The 21197-nt window shown below is 40.0% G+C and overlaps 1 protein-coding gene across 1 annotated transcript in view; it reads right to left on the bottom strand.

Annotated features, from left to right (window-relative positions):
• The window catches only part of LOC124544889 (protein downstream neighbor of son homolog), a 91810-nt gene that overhangs the window by 50984 nt on the left and 19629 nt on the right, over positions 1-21197 (bottom strand). Inside the window, exon 4 of the mRNA XM_047123616.1 lies at positions 4654-4799. Within this exon, the coding sequence (XP_046979572.1) occupies positions 4654-4799 (146 nt within the window). The remainder of the gene's footprint in view (positions 1-4653; positions 4800-21197) is intronic.

Here is a 21197-nt window from a genome sequence, read left to right as displayed (position 1 = left end):
TCAAACATTAAAACTTCTCCAAAATAAAATTGTCCCAGGCACTTGAGGGAGCAAGGTTAGCTTTGATGCTTGAAAAAATTACTGAAAGACAGTACACTTGATTAATTCTTGAAGAATGCTAAACTTGTCTCGGTCATACAAAAAGGCATTGTCCACTCAATGTGATTCAAGAAATGGTGTGCGAAGCAGGACCACATGTAAGATAAGAATACATACCTCGAAGGGAACGCTAATGCTTCACAGGAGTGTCACAGACCTTCTGAATGGAATACTTAAAATATTATACCAGGGCAGCATTCCCCAGACAAATAATTCTCACACTGAGGTGACAAAATTCATGAGATAGCGATATGCACATGTGCAGATGGTGGTAGTATTGCGTGCACAAGGTATAAAAGGGCAGTGCATTGGCAGAAGTGTCATTTGTACTAAGGTGATTCATGTGAAAAGTTTCTGACTTGATTATGACCACAGAACAGGAATTAACAGATTTTGGATGTAGAATGCTAGTTGGAGCCAGATCCATGGGACATTCCATTTCAGAAATCATTAGGGAATTCAATATTCTGAGATGCACAGTGTCACGAGTGTGCTGAAAATATAGAGTTTTGAAAACTAATGAGTCATTACTTTTCACCATGGATAATGCAGTGAGCAATGGCCTTCACTTGAACAAATGAGAACAGTGGTGTTTGTCTAAAATTGTCAGTGCTAACAGACAAGCAACAGTGTGTGAAATAACCACAAAAAACAATGTCGGACCTATGACGAATGTACCTTGTAGGACAGTGTGGTGAGGTCTGGCATTAATGACGTACGGTAGGAGATGAGCGATGCAAGTGCCTTTGCCAACAGCACAACATCGCATGCAGCGTGTCTCCTGGGCTTGTAGCCCTGTCAGCAGGACCCTAGACAACTGGAAAACTGTGGGCTGGTGAGATGAACCCTGATTTCAGTTGGTAAGAGCTGATGGTAGGGTTCGAGTGTGGAGCAGATCCCACAATGCCATGGACCCAAGTTGTCAATAAGACACTGCAAGTTGGAGGTGGTTCCATAATGGTGTAGGCTGTGTTTACATGGAATGTATCAATCACTGATTGAAAATGATTATGTTCAGCTATTTGCAGACCATTCAAGTTCCCAAGCAAAAATGGAATTTTTACGGATGGCAATGAGCTGTTTGAAGAACATTCTGGACATGAATCGCTTTGGACATTTATGACACACAATCAAGACTTCAGTTTGTGCACAAAATCCTGCACCAGGACCACTATTGCAATTACAGACAGTTATAAGGCAGTATGTCTTAAATATTTCTGCAGGGGGCTTCCAATGACTTGTTGAGTCCACGCCACACTGAATTGCTGCTCTACACCGGGCAAAAGGTGGTCTGGCACAATATTAGGAGGTATCCCAAGACTTTTGGCACATCAGTGTAAATACCATATTTTTTTGTATGGAGACCTCTGTTCTTAAGCAGAGTAGTTAGGAGGCCCATTCCACCTTTCAAAAATCATTGTGACAGTCTCACATACATGTTACCTCACCTGAAGTGCAGTATAATATCCTATTACATTGCCAAATTAACATTTTCCCATGTTCTTATTGGTACTTTCAACTGATCAAATTCGGACTCACTTTTGCGTAAATATAATTATAAATTTCCTGCCATTTACACTTAATTAAACCATGTTCATGGAGAAAAATTGTAATTGACATAAAATAGCTCTGGAATGGCATGGGTCTTTCAAGCAGTGTTTACAAATATTATGTGCTTAACTTTGCCAAGCAATGAGTTCCCTAGTTCTGGATCAGTAGAAGTCGTTACAAGTTGCATCACTACTGCTTTACCTCTAGTTTCACAGACCTAACAAGAACTATTTCAGGGCTACTATAAATGACTCATTAGTTTTCAAACCCCTATATTTTCCAAAGTATGACATGTACAAATGTGACTGATGCTTGAATAGAACTGTGAAGCACCAAGTTTTTTGCACTCTACAAATATTCTATGAGTGCTCCTCTGCTCAAATACAACATACGTCATTACGGTAGTCAAGTTTGTTCCATACCTCAGGCAGCAACATCCTGTCAAACGCCACAGCAGCACTGATGTATGTATGATGAAAATGGGAGATGCCCTGTCGACAGCTGAACTTAAGTGACCAATGACTGAACTGCAGCAGACAGCGCATTTATAGCCCCACATTTAAACTTGTGTCCTAACCTAATCACAAATTTGTGATGTGCAATGTATCTAAGCTAATGGTAATGATCAATTTATGACAGAACTAAAACCATGATTGGTTAAATCTGCAATCAAACTCAAGACAGAAAATTTTCATAATATGTTTGTTTGCATGGCCATCTTCTGCAGCAAAACTTCAGTTTCAGCAGTAACAGCAAACTGTTATTTCTCCTTATCATTGATTACCTGAAACTATCCTCACACTGGATACATGGGATGCCGCATTACATACCAATGGGCAGTCCTGGTTGGCACTTGGTTGCAGATTATAGGATACACAAGCAGATTCCGAACATAACACAAAATAAAACAAAAACAAAAAATGAACTATCCTCACAGTGGCTACATGGGATGCCACATTACAGACCAACGGGAGTCCTGGTTGGCACTTGGTTGCAGATTACAGGCTACACAAAAGCAGATTCCAAACAAAACAAAAACAAAAAAGATAAGAAGAACAGTAAGAACAAATAAAACAGTCAATATGATAATGAAAACAAGGCAACAAAGCATTAGAAATAATAAACAGTACACTTAAACCAATTAAACCAAACCAATTAAAAATGATATGATGATCGAAGTCTTTTGATTAGATTTTGGAAAGTAAAAAATTTTGCTGCCTTTGACAAGATTTGAACTACAACCTGCCATACATGGTGTTTATATGCTAACCATCATGCTATGCCACTAAACTGTAGAAGTCTGTTGTATTTACAACTTAGGTTACACAGTTGCAACGATTAATTGCAACATTCAAAAATTCAGCTTCACATAATATCATAAGAAGTTTATTATATATTATGCTGAATTGTTTTGTGCAGAAGGATAGAATAGTGTTTGGTTAGTGCAGTGTATGAAATGTGTGTATTTTGTTGGCACTGTGTGCGTGTGCGTGTATGTGTGTGTGTGTTGTTTTTGGTGTGGTTATAATGTGTGATGAAATACAAAATGTAAGGCTACGGACCACACCAAATCAAGAAAGAAAAGCTGGACAGTAATTAGAAGTGAACTGACTAATTATTTTGGCAGTTTGGCAACAGCAACCAGTTTGGGCATGACACTGAGCATTATGGTTGGAGGAAACCAGGCACAACATATGGGGTGTCAACTATCACGTAATTTTAACTAGACTATAGTTTCAAACTGTCACAGATGTGGCACTTCTCGCAGAAAATATATAAACTACATAGGATTTGTTTGAATGTTATTTTGTATAAAAATGCACTAACTACTTTTTACAGAAACATTAACAAGTGGTGTATTTGCAGCTTTCTCTTTCTTCTTTCCCCCTGAAAGGATTGGAGAGTGTGTACTTTTTGTACAGAGTGCAACAATGTAATTGAACTATCAAATACAAGACATTTTCATGGAAACAAGAACATAACCCATACCAGGAGACGCCAACAAATGTAACAGATTTCTTTTTAATTAAAACAGTTTCTTAAGAAGCCTACAATATACACCAGTTTTGTTAACACTGAGTTCAACTCTTTATCTTGTGTCTATAGCTTTGATCAAATCACAATATTATGAAAAGGATAGATTACTACTCACCATATAGTAGGGATGCTGAGTCGCAGATAGGCATGACAAAAAGACTCAAACAAGTAAGCTTTTTGCCAAAAAGGCCTTCATCGGAATTACATGAAAACCACACACGCACACACACACGCTCAAAATGCAAATTACACATACATGACCACAGTCTCTGGCTGCCAAGGCTTTGATTAAAATCAAATTCATATCTGGTTCAAATTCACATTTGGTGATTATAGGGAGCAAATAGCAAGAATGAACACACAAGTATTCGATTTTTGATATGGGAACAGTCCTGGCTCATACTATTCAATGCTTACTCCCTACAAGCTAAAATGATATACGGTCTGCTGGTTTAAATTCAGTTGGTTTTGGTCATCTGAAAATGCTTATCCAATGCTACCATTAAAAATGGAGAGGAGGGGTATACTAAACTGTATGAACATTTTTACTCTTTATTGACAAATAAAACCATCTGCTTTGTTCTTTTATGGGTCTGGTTATTTATAAATTTCTTACAAACAGGGCTCACTCAACTTTCTGTTTCATGTGAATTCTGATTTGGACATATTATAATCCTGTACCACCAGCAATATTCTGAAGTTTAATCAACATTTCAGCCTCTCAAGCACAAACTACATCACTTCGGGCAATTAGGCAATGAAAACTATAAAAGTACTAATGATGACATGTAAATCACTTATGGCTGTTATTTATGCTCTATTTCCTGGATTTGCAACCCACACACATTACCTTTCATTCTCTCCTGAAATCATCAGAAGTCACCCTGCACTCTGGGGCAGTAGTACAAATTTCTAGTTACTTTAAAATCAACATCCGCATACAACTAAATTAATTTAAATACTAACCCTGTGGTTCCTGATGCCTCTTCACATGTGCGAAGTTGCTGTGTCCATGGAAAAGGTTTCTCTGACATAAACCTCATTTTTGTTTTAAGGGACCAATCCACTGGAATGTACTTCTTTCCTGCTGCCTTCAGTTCTGGAATGTCATCCTGCAAATTGAATTTTTAATGTTATTTTGAAATTACCTTTCATGCCGTATAATGACTGTTGCACTTCCGGTTCAAAGGAGATCGCACAAATGACAACAAGCAAAATTACTAGAAATTTGTGTGTCTGCAAAAAGATCGATATGCAAAGCATAGAACTATCACCATCAAACCTTAGTGCCTCTAAGCAGATAAAAGGCTTCTAGCCAACCAACCACTGACCATTCCAGCATGGCAACAGAAAAAAGCAAAAGGAAATCTGAAATTATAAATTTCCCACAGGAGGCACACAAACATAACATTGCTCAGACTCCCGTACGAAAGACATGGTAATAAGCAACCCTGTCACAAAAAAACAACTGCAATAGTTGAAAGCAATTAAGTTGCCAGATCTGGGTGAATCCCAATTTGGTTTTACAGAGATTACTTTATGGCATTGGGACCTTACTTAACTTTACCTCTCACCCAATGCGAAGTCCCAAGCAATTGGGGAAAAAAAAAAAAAAAAAAAAAAAAAAAAAAAAAAAAAAAAAAAAAAAAAAAAAAAGTGCAGGTGATTCATATTCTTAAGAAGTGTAAAGAACAGACCCACAAAATTACAGACCAATATCCTTAACATAGTTTCCTGCAGAATTCTTGAACATATTCTGAGTTCGAATCTAACACATGGTCCAGTCACATTTATGTGACCACCTCCTATGTTCAAAGTCAATGTGCAATAACCACTCACAGGTTGCAGGTGGCAGCACTAGCCACGGAGGGTATAAAAAGTACAAGTATTTGAATTGCCTTTCAAACTAATAACAACCTTTCAACAAAATCATGTTCTGCCACCAGTAGAACATCAAAATATAACTCAGGCATATATAAAAATCACGTGTAGCAGCTGAAAAAAGATTTAACATTGCGCAAACAGGAAGAAATTTTAACATCAGATATAAGGAATACATTAGAAACAGTGAAAATAATCACTCAAGCTTCGTTTCACATCTGAAAAATCAAAACCACGCTGCTAGTACAATCAAAAATACACTCCAGATTCTGCACAGACTACCAAAATGCTTTTCAATGAACATTCTTGAAGAAATGGAAACTTACATATACACACGAGAAAATACCCACAACAAATATTAAACAAGCTGACAGAATTTTGACACAAGTACCATCTAAAAAACTTTATTGAACTTTTAGAACATGAAAATGGACAAATCTGAAATAACATATGCAACAGCCAGAGACAACCATGACAAATTTTAGTTAATAATACCACTGTACATCTGGACAATATTTGTAAACACATAGTGCCATAAGAGTTGAATTGTAAAACTCCCCTCAAACCATAATTAAAATATTATTTCAATATCCTTACATCATTTACCATTTTATCAAAACAGCGAGTTACACGACAGTTCACTAACGACGTAATACAGACATCACTTCAATCTAGACACAAGTAAAACATAGTCACTTTAATATAAATGACCCTCATATTTACACACATTCTTACTAAAACTGTATTCACAGGCAATAAATGCCAAAACAGCCTGTCGTGAACACAGGTTAGGTATTATAAGCAGCTATTCTGGTGCATCTTCCTGACAGCTGACTTATAATATGCTGTTGGCCCTAAAGAAGAAAAACAGGTGGAGTTTGGTGGGGGTGGGGTGGGGTGGGGGGGGGGGGGGGAAGAGATGTGGAAAACAGTGCAGTAATGTGGAAACAGAGTGACTTATTTGGTGTTCAAAAGGGCACGATCACTGGCTTTCACACCAAGGGTGGAAGAATTTCCGAAACAGCTAAGTTCATAAACTGTTCGCGTGCCATCATGTTTAAAGTATACTGCACGTGGCAAAATGGTACTATCCAAAACCGGTGCCAAGGTAACTGTGGTGCATCATGGACCGTAGATGACAATGGCGAATGATGGCTGTGGAGGTGTGTACAGGGGAACAGACATGCAACTTAAGCACGTTATCAGCCAGATGAACCAAGGGGCTAGTAACAGGTCTCCTCAATGACCGTTCAGCGAACGTTGCTGCGTAGGGGCTCCCGCAGCAGGTGACTGGTTCGTGTTCCTATGCAGACTGCAATTTATCAGCACAAAAGACTGGAATTTGCATGCAAATACTGCAAATGGACATCCAATGAGTGGTGGTAAGTGGACTTCTGAGAAGAATCAAGTTTTATGCGCCATCGGACAGATGGCTGTTGGTGTTTACAGCATGAAAAATCTGTTGAAAGCAAATATCCTGCTATAATTGCTGGAAGGATCCAGGCCAGATGGAATTCCCTGGATGATTTTGTCATTCTGCAGGGCACAATGGATCAACACAAGAATGCATCTATCCTTGGGTACCATGTACACCTCTGTAAGCAGTTTGTTTTTCCCTGACACGATGGTATCTACCAGCAGAACAATGCAATGTGTCACACAGCTCTTAGTGTATGTGCATGGTTTGAATAGCACCAGGATGAGTTTACCATACTTCCCCAGCTACCAACCCCCCCCCCCCCCCCCCCCCCCCCCGATTTAAACCCAATCAAGAATCTGTGGGACCACCTCGATTGGGCTATTCATACCATGCATCATCAAACAAGAAACCGAGAGCAGATGACCAAGGCACTGGAGGCAGCTTGGCTCCACATCCCTGTCAGTAGCATTCAGAACCTCACTGACACTCTTCCTGCAAAAGGTGGTTAATCAAGCTTTTGATAGGTGGTCACATTAATCTGACTGGACAGTGCACATTTCCTTCAGATAGAAAAGCTTCTGTCCACAAATCAGACCAGATTTAAAAAGTATCACTCATGTGAAACTCGGCTTGGCCTATCCTTACGTAGTAACTTGTGAACCACAGACGAAGAGCAATTGGCAGATTACATATTCCTAGATTTCTGGAATGTATCTGACACGGTGTCCAACAGTAGCTTATTAATGAAGGTACAATATTATGAAATTGGTTCCCAGATATGTGAGTGGCTCGAAGACACCTTAGGTAACAGAACCCAATATGTTGTCATCGATGAAAAGTGTTCATCAGAAACAAGGGTGTCATACGGATTGCTCCATGGTAGTGTGACAGGACTGCTCTTACTCTCTATACACGTAAATAATCTGACAGACAAGGTGGGCAGCAATCTGTATGTTTGCTGATGATGCTGTGGTGTACGAGAAAGTACTGTTGTTTAGTGACTGTAGGGGGATACAAGATGACTTAAACAAAATTTCTATTTGATGTGATGAAAGATAGCTTTCTCAAAATGTAGAAAAATGTAAGTTAATGTAAAAGAGTAGGACAAACAATCTTGTAATGTTTGAATACAGCATAAGTAATATGCTGCTTGACAGTCATATCAATTAAATAGGAGGGTATAAGGCTGCAAAGTGATATTAAATGAAATAAGAACACAAGTACAGTAATAGGAAAGGCGGACGGTTACTTCAATTTCCTGGGAGAATTTTAAGAAAAGTGTGGTTCAACTGCAAAGGGGACCACATATAGAACACTTGTGCAACCTATTCTTGAGCACTGCTTTCGTTTTTAGGATCCCCACTGGATTGGATTAAAGGAAAACTCTGAAGCACTTCAGAGGGGGACTGCTAGATTGGTTGTCAGTAGGTTCAATCAACATGGGAGTAAAATGGAATGCTTTGTGAACTCAAAATGGAAACCTGTAGAGGGAATACCATATTCTTTCCATGAAACACTGTTGAGAAAGTTTACAGAACCAGTATTTGAAGCTGATCAAAGAATTATTCTACTGCCACCAATATGTATTTTGCGTAAGGACCACAACAATAAGAGAAATTAGGGCTTGTACAGAGACATATACACAGTCATTTTTCTGTCACTCTATCGGCAAATGGAACAGGAAAGGGAATGATTGATAGTGGTACAAGGTATATTCCATCAGGCAGCATACAGTGGTTTGTGATGTATGTACGTAGATGTAGATTAGTTAAACTATAATTAGTTAAAATACTGAACATACAGATTATATAGTTTCACAAGTTACAAGCAAACAACATATATTACACTCACAATTGAACTTCCTGTAACCAATATTTATTTCCAGAAGATAAGAAACCATCTCCAGCTGAAAATACACCTGTCCTGTTGTTCAACAATCCCAAAAGAAACCCTGAGTTTAAAAGGTAAGGAAGTAGGTATAATTTTTGTAGTCTATATTTATCTATCATCTGTCTTACAATTCTAGTACTCCATTTTCAACTTACACTCTTATTTACCCTTGTGGTAAATTAAATTTCTGTGTGGTATGTTCAACTCCGCCATAGCCAGTCCCAAGCCCAGTTGAGAAAGGAGGAGGGGGAGGAGTAACACCGCGTTAAAAAATCTTGGTTCACTTGGCCCGGGTGATAGTACCTCGTGAGGGCCCCTTGCCAGGAATACAGTGAAGACCTCAGTGGCAGCGAAGGCAGAGAAGATGGACTTCGGTACGGCAGAACTGGCGGAAGAGGCACCTTTTCTCTTTGGGTACAAAAAGAGTACAAGTAGCGACTGAACCCCAGAGGGGCGGCTACAGACAGCGTCTGACTCATGGTGAGCGGTTAACTTTAGGCTGGGCATCCTACTGCCTATGTGGAAAGTAACGGGAAATTACCACATTACATTCCCAAGCAGTACATGGTATGTCTCTCCATGTGAAAGATTCCGGAGTTAAAACTTCCCCTCATTCAGATCTCTGGGAGGGTAACACATTGAGAGTAGACGTATTTGAAAGGAAGAAAGGGACAGCGAAGGGAGGAAAGATAAGGAATGGAACATGGAATGTGAGGACACTACTGCAAGCAGGAAAGCTAGAGAATGCAAAACAGGAACAGATTAGATGCCCTCGGTTTGTGTGAAATGAGATGGGGAGAGAATGGGGAGATAGAAAGTGGAGATTATAAGCTCTTTTACTCAGGGGAAATCAAGGGTGGTGAAAACGGAGTAGGAATATTGATAGGGCAAAAGTTGAAAAATAAGATAATGAAGGTACAATATATTGATGGAAGATTGATGATGATATGACTGAAGGGTAGTTCACAAGATTTGGTATTAATACAGGTATATATGCTAACCGGCCAGCATAGAGAATAGGAAGTGGAAGAATATTATGAGAAAATACAAGAAGTCATCAAGAAAGAAAATAGAAATACCTGCATTTTCATGGGGGACTGGAATGCAGTGGTGGGTGAAGGAAGAGATGAAGATGCAGTAGGAAAAATTTGGATTAGGAATAAGAAATGAGAGAGGTGAACGACTAATTAGTTTCTGTAAAGAAAATTCATTAGCAGTGGGTAACACATTATCTGAACACCACAAAAGGAGACGTTACACATGGATATCAAATTTGAATAGGGAAAGATATCAGTTGGATCAAAAAAGGTTTAGGAACTGTTTGAAGAATGTTAAAGCTTACCCAGGAGCGGATATAAATTCAGGCCACAACCTAGTAATGGGAGAAATACAAGTGAAGTTGAAAAAAGTCTGGAGAGGTAAAGCAAAGGAAAGGCTAAACATAGAAAGATTCAAAGAGGTAGGAAAGGCATCAGATTTGGAGAACATATTTATGGAAAAATGGCAAAGCGGTAGTGTTGATGAAAGTGTTAATGACAAATGGATAAAAATGAGAGAAGGGCTCATGGATAAGAAGTACTAGGAATCTGAGTATCCCAAAGCACCAGGCAAGAATGGACAACAGAAAACATGTTGAAAAAGATGGAAGAGCAGAGAAAGTGGAAAAGTGTAGAAACTGAAGAAGGCAAAAAGAGGTACAGGAAACTGAATAATGAATTAAGAAGAGAAACTGAAGAAGCAAGAGAAAAATGGGTGAAACAGAAATGCGATGAAATAGAGAAAATGGAGAAAGACGGAAAGTATAAAATGATGTATAGACTGGCTAGTGAGACAGTTTTTGAATGTAAAAGGAAGAGGAATAACATGGAAAGAGAAGGAGCGGATGGTACACTAGCAGAAGAACCACAGGAGGTTTTGAACAGATGGCAAGAATATATTGAATGTCTGCATAAGGGGGATGAAATGCAAAGCAAAATTAAGGTTGAAGAGGAGCAATATGTGCCAGAAGATGGAAAGGGATTTACCATCTTGGAAGCAGAAGTAGAAAAGGCGCTGAAGGAGATGAAGAATAGGAAGGCATGTGGAATTGATGATTTGCCAGCAGAACTGTTGAAGAGTCTGGGAAACAAAGCAGGAAAAGAAATAGTCTACCTCTGTAATGAGATATATGACAAAGGGGAATGGCCTGAGGACTTCCTTGCAACAGTTATGATACCAATAGAGAAAAAGAGAAACACTAAAAAATGTGAAGAGCACCGAACCATCAGTCTAATTTCTCATGCAGCTAAAGTCTTGCTGAGAGTGTTGAATAGAAGGTTATATGGCAAGCTGGATACAGGGATTGCAGAGGAGCAGTTCGGATTTAGAAGAGGAAAAGGAACAAGAGATGCTATTGGCCTGTTAAGAACTATAGGGGAAAGATATATGGAAAAAGGTAGAGAAATCTTTGCTGTTTTTATAGACTTAGAAAAGGCTTTTGACAGAGTTCAGTGGAACAAGCTGATGGATATTTTGACAAGGAAAGGAGTAGATTGGAAAGAGAGACAACTGATACAGAATCTATACTTACACCAGAAAGTAAGGATAAGATTGGAAATGAAATATCAGGAGGAAGCAGCATTGGACGAGGTGTTAGACAATGTTGTTGCCTTTCCCCACTGTTGTTTAACGTATACCTTGAAGAGATTATTGCGAAAAGCTTAGGTGGGAAAAGAGGAATATGTATTGGTGGAAAGAGAATAGAATGTATAAGATTTGCTGATGACATGGTATTAGTGGCAGAAAGTGAGCGGACAGTGAATAACATGCTGAAAGATCTGAATGAAACACAGCAAAAACAAAGAGTATGGTCATCAGTACAAGATGCAGACTGTCCAATATTAAAATAGGACAATCTACCACTAGCCAAGTAACTGAATTTAAATATCTTGGAAGCACAATAACTGAAGACTTGAGATGTCACCAGGAAGTGAAAACTCGAACTGCCATAGCGAAGGAGAAATTCAACAAAAAGAGGAGACTCTTATGTGGCAAATTAGATAAAGGACTAAGTAAAAGACTTGGCAAATGTTTTGTCTGGAGCATGGCACTATATGGGGCAGAAACATGGACGCTGAGACGAGAGGATGAAAAAAGATTAGAAGCATTTGAGATGTGGATGTGGAGGAGAATGGAGAGAATAAGCTGGATCGAAAGAGTGAGTAATGAAAGAGTATTGGAAATGGTTGATGAGAGAAGATGTCTGCTGAAGGTTGTACGAGAAAGGAAAAAGAACTGGTTGGGACATTCATTGAGAAAGGAGTGCTTGATAGCAGATGCTTTGGAAGGATTGGTTTGTGGGAGAAGACTGAGAGGAAGAAGGAGATACAAGATGATAAATGACATAAAGGGAAGAGGAAATTATGCAGACCTGATGAGAAGGGCAGAAAACCGGACAGCCTGGAGAACTGCCATGTGAAAACCTGCCTTTTGGCAGAACACTGATGATGAATGATGTGGTATGTTCCACTCTAACAATGCCTTGTTTTCATTCATGTCCTGGCATGCAACAACATGGTCCAATCAGAGGGTGTAAGAAAGGGACCAAGTGGGACCAATCTTGAAAGCATAAGAGCACACAACTCAAGAGCAAATATCAGTTCAGGGTGTATACGCGGACAAGGAAAAAAAAATTCCTGGATTTTTCCCAGGTCTCCCGGTTAAAAACGCACTTTTTCCCGCGTGAATATACAGAGAGGCCCAAAAAAATGTATCCACTGTTTAAAAGTCCATAACATGCTAACTAATTGACGAAGTTGTCTCATCTTTGGTGTAAGTGTAGCTTAAAGTCCAACTTAACGATATCACTGTAGGTGTTTGAAATGGTCACCATTAACATCCACACACAAACGATGCCGCCGAACTGCACCACGAACTACTGACTGCAACGTGTTCAGTTGGATATTTTCACATAAATGTACGATGAATTCTCAAAGTTCATTTAATGTGCGTGGCTTTTGTCGATAAACGACATCCTTTAGTGTTCCCCACAGGTAAAAGTCCAGAGGAGTTAGATCTGGGGAACATGGTGGATACTCCACAGCACCTCTACGGCTTATCCATCTTCCTGGTAGATTTTCGTCGAGATACGCCCTAACGCGATTTTGGTAGTGGGCTGGGGCACCATCTTGTTGAAAGTAAACTCTTCCATCTCCATACAAGTCTCGGATGGCAGGTAAAATGGATGTCTGAAGCTTCTGAAGGTACACCTCACCAGAAACTGTGCCATCAAAGAAGAATGGCCCAATCAAGCCCTGGTAAGACAACCCACACCACACATTTACTTCTGGCAAATTCACGGCTTTGTCTACATGGACATTCGGATTTTCGGCAGCCCAATAGATGCTATTGTGGCGATTTACTGTACCATTGAGTTTGAACTGTGCCTCAGCAGACCACACAATCATCTCTGCAAACTCTCCATCGTTGCGCACAATGTTAGTAAGCCACTCGCGGTACTCCATTCTACGATCTGGGTCGTCCTCGTTCATTGCATGTAGCAATCGTGGGATATAGCACTTCCACTTTGCTGTCTTCAAAATTCGCCGAACACTTGAGCGACTCACTCCAGTTTCACGGGCACACTGTCTCACAGACTTCTGTTGTGAGCGAGTGAATTGTTGTAACACACGACAGGAGTTAGCTGGACTTGTTACTGTTACAGGTGGTCCAGATCATCATTTGCGTACATCTTTAACACAGCCTTCAGCTTCAAATTTGTTTCGAATGCGACGAATCGTTAAACATCTTGGTGGCTCTGTTTGATACTCATTTCGCCATTGCCACTGAACCTCATTAATGTTTTCGTACTTAAAATACCACTTCAAAACTGACTTCCTTTCATCAAATGTAAGCCTTGTACCAGCCATGTTTACTCGAGTAACTAGGTGCAACTAAGAACAAAACACTGACTATCTGGCAACTGTCATTTGACAAAACAAAACAACGCAATGCAACACTTGTGTGGCGATTGTCGGAATTACAAACTATTACACTACCAAAGATGAGACAACTCCGTCAATTAGTTTGCCAGTTATGGACTTTTAAACAGTGGATACAATTTTTTGGACCCCTCTGTATACTTCTTCCAAGATAAATATACACTTTTTCCATGATAAGCGACAGTGTAGTTTCCCTCGGAACAGTAAAAACATCATTCCTTTGAATGGTAAAGATTTTATACACCAGCGTAGAACTTCCCAGTACTTTAGAAAAGTAAACTTGGCAAGGAAAAATAAAAAAAATAAACGTGTTTTGGAAAGATCTTTGATGTGCAGCAACATGTATGCTGCATATTTTCATATTACAATATGTTTCATATTTTTGTATTACAAAAGTGTAAATTCAAATTCCACCAAACACAGCACATCAATTTCCGAAGCACTGAAATTGAGATTGCAATGAGCTTTTGTAACCCAATCATAGCTCATGTTATGTGATCTCGCCAGCCAATGACAGCAGATATTCAGAGCATACGACACATGTAGTCAGGCAAAAGCGTGAACACACAGATAGGAGAAGTTAATGGTTTAAAGAAAAGCTAAGCTTTCACGAGTAATAATAAGCTACAAGAAAAGGTAAGCTTTCACATATAATACTGGTCTTTTTTAGCGTATGTTACACTTTAAGATACATACTACAAATGTGCCAGTAAAATGTTAAACAATGACATTAATGTCTCGTCATCTGGGCTTGAAATTATTCCAAGTGATTGGTACTCAAAGCATTAAGTTTTAAATGAGAGTCAAATGCTCTGTGATCTAAGAAATTCATCGCACACTCTCACACGTAACATAAGTCATCTTGCACAAAAGGAAATTTCCTCCCTGCGACCTCTTTGACATGGGTTTGTTTCAGCAGGTGCCAGAGATCACCAGAAAACAGGCGTTACTGCACATGAGCAACTACGATGATGCAGGAACCCAGTATGTTCATACACATAGAGCACTAAGAGTTCTTACATGATGTCATAAAAGAAATAAGGCACCAGACAATACTACAAGACCATAGGAATTTTGTAAACTGTACTAAAATGCATAATTGGGCTTAAAGGACACACTCAATATGTTCAGATTTACAATGAAGTAGGTCCCAACCTGATATTAGGTTTTTCAGTGCACTTTTCGTGATGCAAATTTCCTTGGAGTACCAGTACTGTATTGTCTCATGTGCGGTTTGTTATTATGGCATAATGCCATACACGCCAGGGATTGGTCTCAGGTAGCACCTGGAGAAGACAGAGAGGCACGCTGTTGAAATATCGTGCAAGAACGATGTGAATATCCGGCTGGATTCCCAAATATCCAAGATGTCAAAATATTTGTGTCAGTGACAACACTAAAATTGAACAAGACTCCAAGTACCAACAGTAACCCTGTCAAATTCTACACTGAATTTGCAGCTGAAAAAGAGACCACATCGCAATTGGATTTTTCTAATTTTTTATATTTATGGTACTTCAAGTTTAGAGTTCTAATATTAATCTGACAAGGCAGTTCGACGCAACTGTCAATAATTCTCAAGAAAACCAACTTTGAAGTTTTTCAAGTTAAATCAAGATTGATATTTCAAAGGGCCACATGGATATGTGGCCCAATACTTGCTTGTGATTTGGGTGACCAGAGTTCGATTCCCGGCCAGTGTAAATTTTTAATCAAAGATGCATGTCTTATGAGCATTTCTGTGAAGGGTAAGATAAATAAAGAAGAAAAAAAATATTGGCAACATGCAAGATTGGTAATCATCGTTCTTCCAGGAATCGAACCCAGCCTGTCCACATGGTAGACGAGCATACTATCACAGAGCCTCGTGGCCCACTGAAAAATCTGCTTTGATTAATGGAACAAAAGGGACTCGGACAACTTCAAAGTCAATATTCTTGAGAATTTGAGAATTTCATCGAATTGCTTCGTAGATTGACATCCTAATTCTGAACTTCATGTACCATGAATACAGAATGGTACAAAAATCCAATTGCTATAGGGTCTCCTCGTGAGTTAGCTCCTATGTTAACAATAACACACTACAGATCAGCTGAGTAAAATCTGTGCCCAGTGATTGAACAAACCACAGGTCACGCCCCTATATGACAAGATAGCAGAAGTGATCCATAGAACTACCATCCTATCTCAATGATGTCTTTCTTTTGAAGAATCCTACATCATATTCTGAGCTCAAACATAATGAATTAACTCGAACAGAATGACCGCCCGCATTCCATCCAGCATGGATTCTGAAAACATGACACCCCATTTGTTTTTTCTCACGCATGACATCCCGAAAGCCATGGATCAAGGCAGTTAGGTGGATACAGTATTTCTGGACTTTCAACAAGCATCTGACTCTGCACAACATCAGCGATTACAAAGGAAAAAGTGATAAAATTTATGACTGGACTGAGGATTTTTTTGGTAAGAATGATGCAGATGTTATCGACAGAAATATTGGGTGGTTATAATCGAAGTGTAGCTACTTCCAAAGTTCCAGTACAGGCTGTAATTTTCGTATTGCAGAAAAACTTCGTAGGTACAATAACGCAGAACTGATTTACGCTGGAAAAACATTAGTTCCAATTTTGGCCACCAGGTGCTGATCTGGTACTGTGAAAGCAAAAAAGACATGTAGAATTGTTTCCATGTGTAATGGATCAGGAACTCGGTGTGGGCAGAAAAGATCACCCAAGTGAGAAATGCATAATGTTAATTTTATGTTTAACCAGATCTTACACAATTTATTCAATACGAGCACCAGAGACATCAACGAGATACTACACGCAAAACAATTTGATCAATAGTTGCTCACAGAAATTCTGGCTGAATCTGAGCAACATGTTCCAGTATACAGGCCTTCTGATCAGGTAGAGACTGAACATGTCCATGGTAAATGTGTTCTTTCAGACATCCCCAGAACCAAAAGTCACTTGGTTCAGATCAGGTGATCATGCAAGCCATGCATCTGGAAAACCTCTGGTGATAACATGTCCATGGACGGTTGCATTAAGTAGATCTTTCACTGGGTAACTGAAATGAGGCGTTGCTCCGTCTTACATAAAAACTCTGAATTTAGCACATTTGCACTCTTCCACAGTAGGAATTATGCTGTACAAGGAGGACTCGATAGTATGCAATAGACACGGTACACCTAAGAAGCTCTCTGGGCACATTCTCTTCAAAGAAGAACAGACCTAGACTAAAGGTGCTTGTGAATCCTCACCACAGTGATATCGGCACATGCAATGGCACTTGATGCACAACACATGGGTGTGTTCACTGCACCTTGTAGAGTAAAATGTGCATCAACATTCCATAGACTAGTGCCTGACCACGTCATCTACTTTGATCTGTGCCAGAAACCGCAGAGCAAATACAGCAAATGTCACTGCGAATCATAAGGTTTCAGTTGCTGCACCGCCCGCATATTGTGTGGGTACCATTGTAAAATAGACCGAAAAACTTTCCGTACTGCTGACAAAGAGAGGGACAATTCTCATGACACTGTATGAGCACTAGCACTAGCTGGGGCATGTGCTGAATTGCCAATTACAGCAACATTGTCCATAACTTTCACCACAACGGGACACCTTTCTTTGCTAGGTGCCACACCAAGCTCAGCTGTGATTTCAAACTTCATTATGATCTTCTTTAAACCATTTAATGACATCAGCCATCTCCTCAGACCTTTCAGTTGGCACTACTCACTCAATGCAGTACTGTAATTGCTGCCATTCACATAAAACTGTTTCACTAACAGTACATCGTTCTGTCCTCTCGACAGCCATTACTGCTCTCTCACGTTATGACTTGTCAAATGACAGTGTGGATGCCATACTGTCACACAAACAAGTGTAAGAACCAAACTTGCATCTGGTAGCCACAATTCAAACTAATTGTTTTTCCAGAGTAAATTGGTTTCACATTAATGCATTAGCATGGATGCCAAGTTTTGCTGCCATACAATCATTACAGCTTACATTAGACCTTTGTTAGTAGCTGCACTTTAATTATACCCACACGGTGCTATCTGAAATGAAACGAGCGTATGGCATTGTTGGCCGGGAGGCCCCTATTCGGGGAAGTTCGGCCGCCAAGTGCAAGTCTTATTTCATTTGACGCCACATTGGGTGACTTGCGCGCCGGAGATGTGGATGAATGATGATGAGGACAACACAACACCCAGTCCCCGAGCGGAGAAAATCTGCAACCCGGCCGGGAATCGAACCCAGGCCCACTTGCACAGGATGCGAGCACTATACCAGCCAGCTAAGCAGGCGGGTGGTACCATCTGAAAAATCAGCAGAAATATTCATTTAGATCTGATTAAGATTTCAATGGCACAGATGCAACTGAGGTAGTTGGCAATGAAGTTGTCAATCCTGGCAACATGACATATGTCAGTAATAAATTTGGAAATGAATGAGAACTGCTGGACTTGGGGTGGGGGCACTGGCCACAGTCCTCTGCGAGGGCAAACATCATAGGTTTGGGGTCAGTAAAGACCGTGACATAATGGGTCTCCACTGATGGCCAAAAAGTATTTGATTGTGTTGTAGATAGCGATGAGCTCTCTGCCATATGTACTCCTGTACTGCTGAACTGCAGAGAGCTTGCTGGAGGAGAAAGCTAGCAGCTGCCTGGTGTCTGTCGCCGGTGTGTCATGTCCATCACGGGGTAGGCACAGAGCAGGTGAAGGCTAAAAGTCAGGCTAGGTTGATAGATTTCTCACTTGGGACTGAGCTAATGTTCTCTACCAATAGCCAGCGACCATAGCATGCAAAAGTATCCACTTGCACGGCAGGATTGACAATTTGGAATGGAAGTAAAAGCATAAAGGAAGAAACTCATTGCCTTAGCAGACAGCCAAAATGATTTAGTGACACAAGGAAGCACTAAGACTGATACGCAGTGAAAGGCTGCCACAGCAGGATTGGAGTTCAGCTTGTAAACTGGGTTGAGGGGTTGTGTCAGGTGGCTAGCACATCTGTAATGAGGAGAATTTCCTTAAACAGTCTGCTGACCGCCACATTAAGGCCTTCACAGACAGGCATATCCTTGCATATCTTCCATATCTTCAATCTTCCCATTACTCCCAAACTTCAGCTATGAAGGACTCTCTCTCATCAACAAATATCATCCCACACTGGAACAACTGTACTACATCCTTCACCAGGCATTTAACGATCTATCATTATGTTCAGAAACATGGGATACCCCACAATCATTCCCACACCTAATACAATAGTATTCTGATGCCCAACCCACCTACACAGTATCCTGGTCCATCCCCATGCTATATCCACTTCCCAACCCCTTGCCATGTGGGTCATCTCTGCGGAAAACTGAGGTGCAAGAACTGTCCGATACATTCATCCAGCACACCCTGCTCCAGTCCCATCACAGGCTTATCCTATCCCACCAAAGGCAAGGTCATCTGCAAAAGCAGTTGTGTCATGTAGCAGCTCTATTGCAATTTCTGTACTGAATTTGATATGGCCATCAATTGTCCATCCAAGTTAATGGCCAACGGGAGTGGCCGAGCAGTTCTAGGCGCTACAGTCTGGAACTGCGTGACCACTACGGTCGCAGGTTCCTGGACGTGTGTAATGTCCTTAGGTTAGTTAGGTTTAAGTAGTTCTAAGTTCTAGGGGACTGATGACCTCAGCAGTTAAGTCCCATAGTGCTCAGAGCCATTTGAACCATTTGAACCAAGTTAATGGCCACTGCCAAACTGGCCAAGAATGGTGCTGACCTTCCACAGGCAAAACATGCTGCCAAACACAGCATACTTGGTTTCAATAGCTGCTACACAAACACATCTACCATTCCTTCTCTGCGTGATAGCAATGGAAATACTATCGACGATAGTGCTGCCAAAGCAGAGTTACTAACACAGCTTTCTGAAATTCCTTCATCAAATAAGATGAAGTAAATATTTGAGAATTCAAATCCGGAAGAGGTGCCAACATGAATAACTTAGAAACATATGTCCTTAGAGTAGTGAAGCAACTTAAATCACTTAATAAAAGCAAGTCTTCTGGTCCAGACTGTATGCTAACTAGGTTCCTTCAGGAGTATGCTGCTGCAACAGCTCCATACTTAACCATCTTATACAAGTGCTCGGTTGAAGAATGATCTGTACCCAAAGATTGGAAAGTTGCACAGGTCACACCAATATTCAAGGAAGGTAGTAGGAGTAAGCCATTAAATTACAGACCCACATAATTAACATCGAAATGCAGCAAGATTTTGGAACATATATTGTGTTCGAACATTATGCGTTACCTTGAAGAAAATGGTATATTGACACACAGTCAACACGGATTTAGAAAACATCATTCCTGTGAAACACAACTAGCTCTTTACTCAAACGAAGTGCTGAGTGCTATTGACACGGGATTTAAAACTGATTCTATATTTCTAGATTTCCAGAAGGCCTCTGACAGTGTACCACACAAGTGGCTTGTAGTGAAATTGGGTGCTTACGGGATATCATCTCAGTTATATGATTAGATTCGTGATTACCTGTGAGACAGGTCACAGTTCATAGTAACTGATGGAAAGTCATTGAGTAAAACAGAAGTGATTTCTGGCATTCCCCAAAATAGTGTTATAGGCCCTCTACTGTTCCTTATCTACATAAATGATTTAGGAGACAATCTGAGCAGCCATCTTAGGTTGTTTGCAGATGATGATGATGTGTATTGTCTAGTAAAGTCATCAGAAAATAAAAACAAATTGCAAAACAATTTAGAAATGATACCTGTATGGTGCGATAATTGATAGTTGACCCTAAAAAATGAAATGTGTGAGGCAATCCACATGAGCGCTAAAAGGAATCCACAATAAATCAGTCAAATATAAAGGCTGTAAATTCAACTAAATACCTAGGAATTACAATTACAAACAACTTAAACTGGAAGAACACATAGAAAACATTGTGGAGAAGGTGAAACAAAGACTGCATTTTATTGGCAGAGCACATAGAAAATGTAACAGATATACAAGAGAGACTGCCAACACTGTGCTTGTCCATCCTCTTGTGTAGTACTGCTGTGCAGTCTGGGATCCTTACCAGACAGGATTAACGAATTACGTCAAGAAAAGTTCAAAGACAAGTAGCATGTTTTGTATTATCGTGAAATAGGGGGGGAGAGTGTGTCTGACATGATACAGGATTAGGGGTGGACATCAGTAAAACAAAGGCATTTTTCGTTGCAGTGGAATCTTCTCACAAAATTCAATCACCAACTTTCTCCTACAAATGCAAAAATATTTTGTTGACACTG

Source organism: Schistocerca americana, chromosome 8, assembly GCF_021461395.2.
Source record: "Schistocerca americana isolate TAMUIC-IGC-003095 chromosome 8, iqSchAmer2.1, whole genome shotgun sequence".
NCBI lineage: Eukaryota > Metazoa > Arthropoda > Insecta > Orthoptera > Acrididae > Schistocerca > Schistocerca americana.
This window is presented reverse-complemented; position numbering and strand designations above follow the sequence as displayed.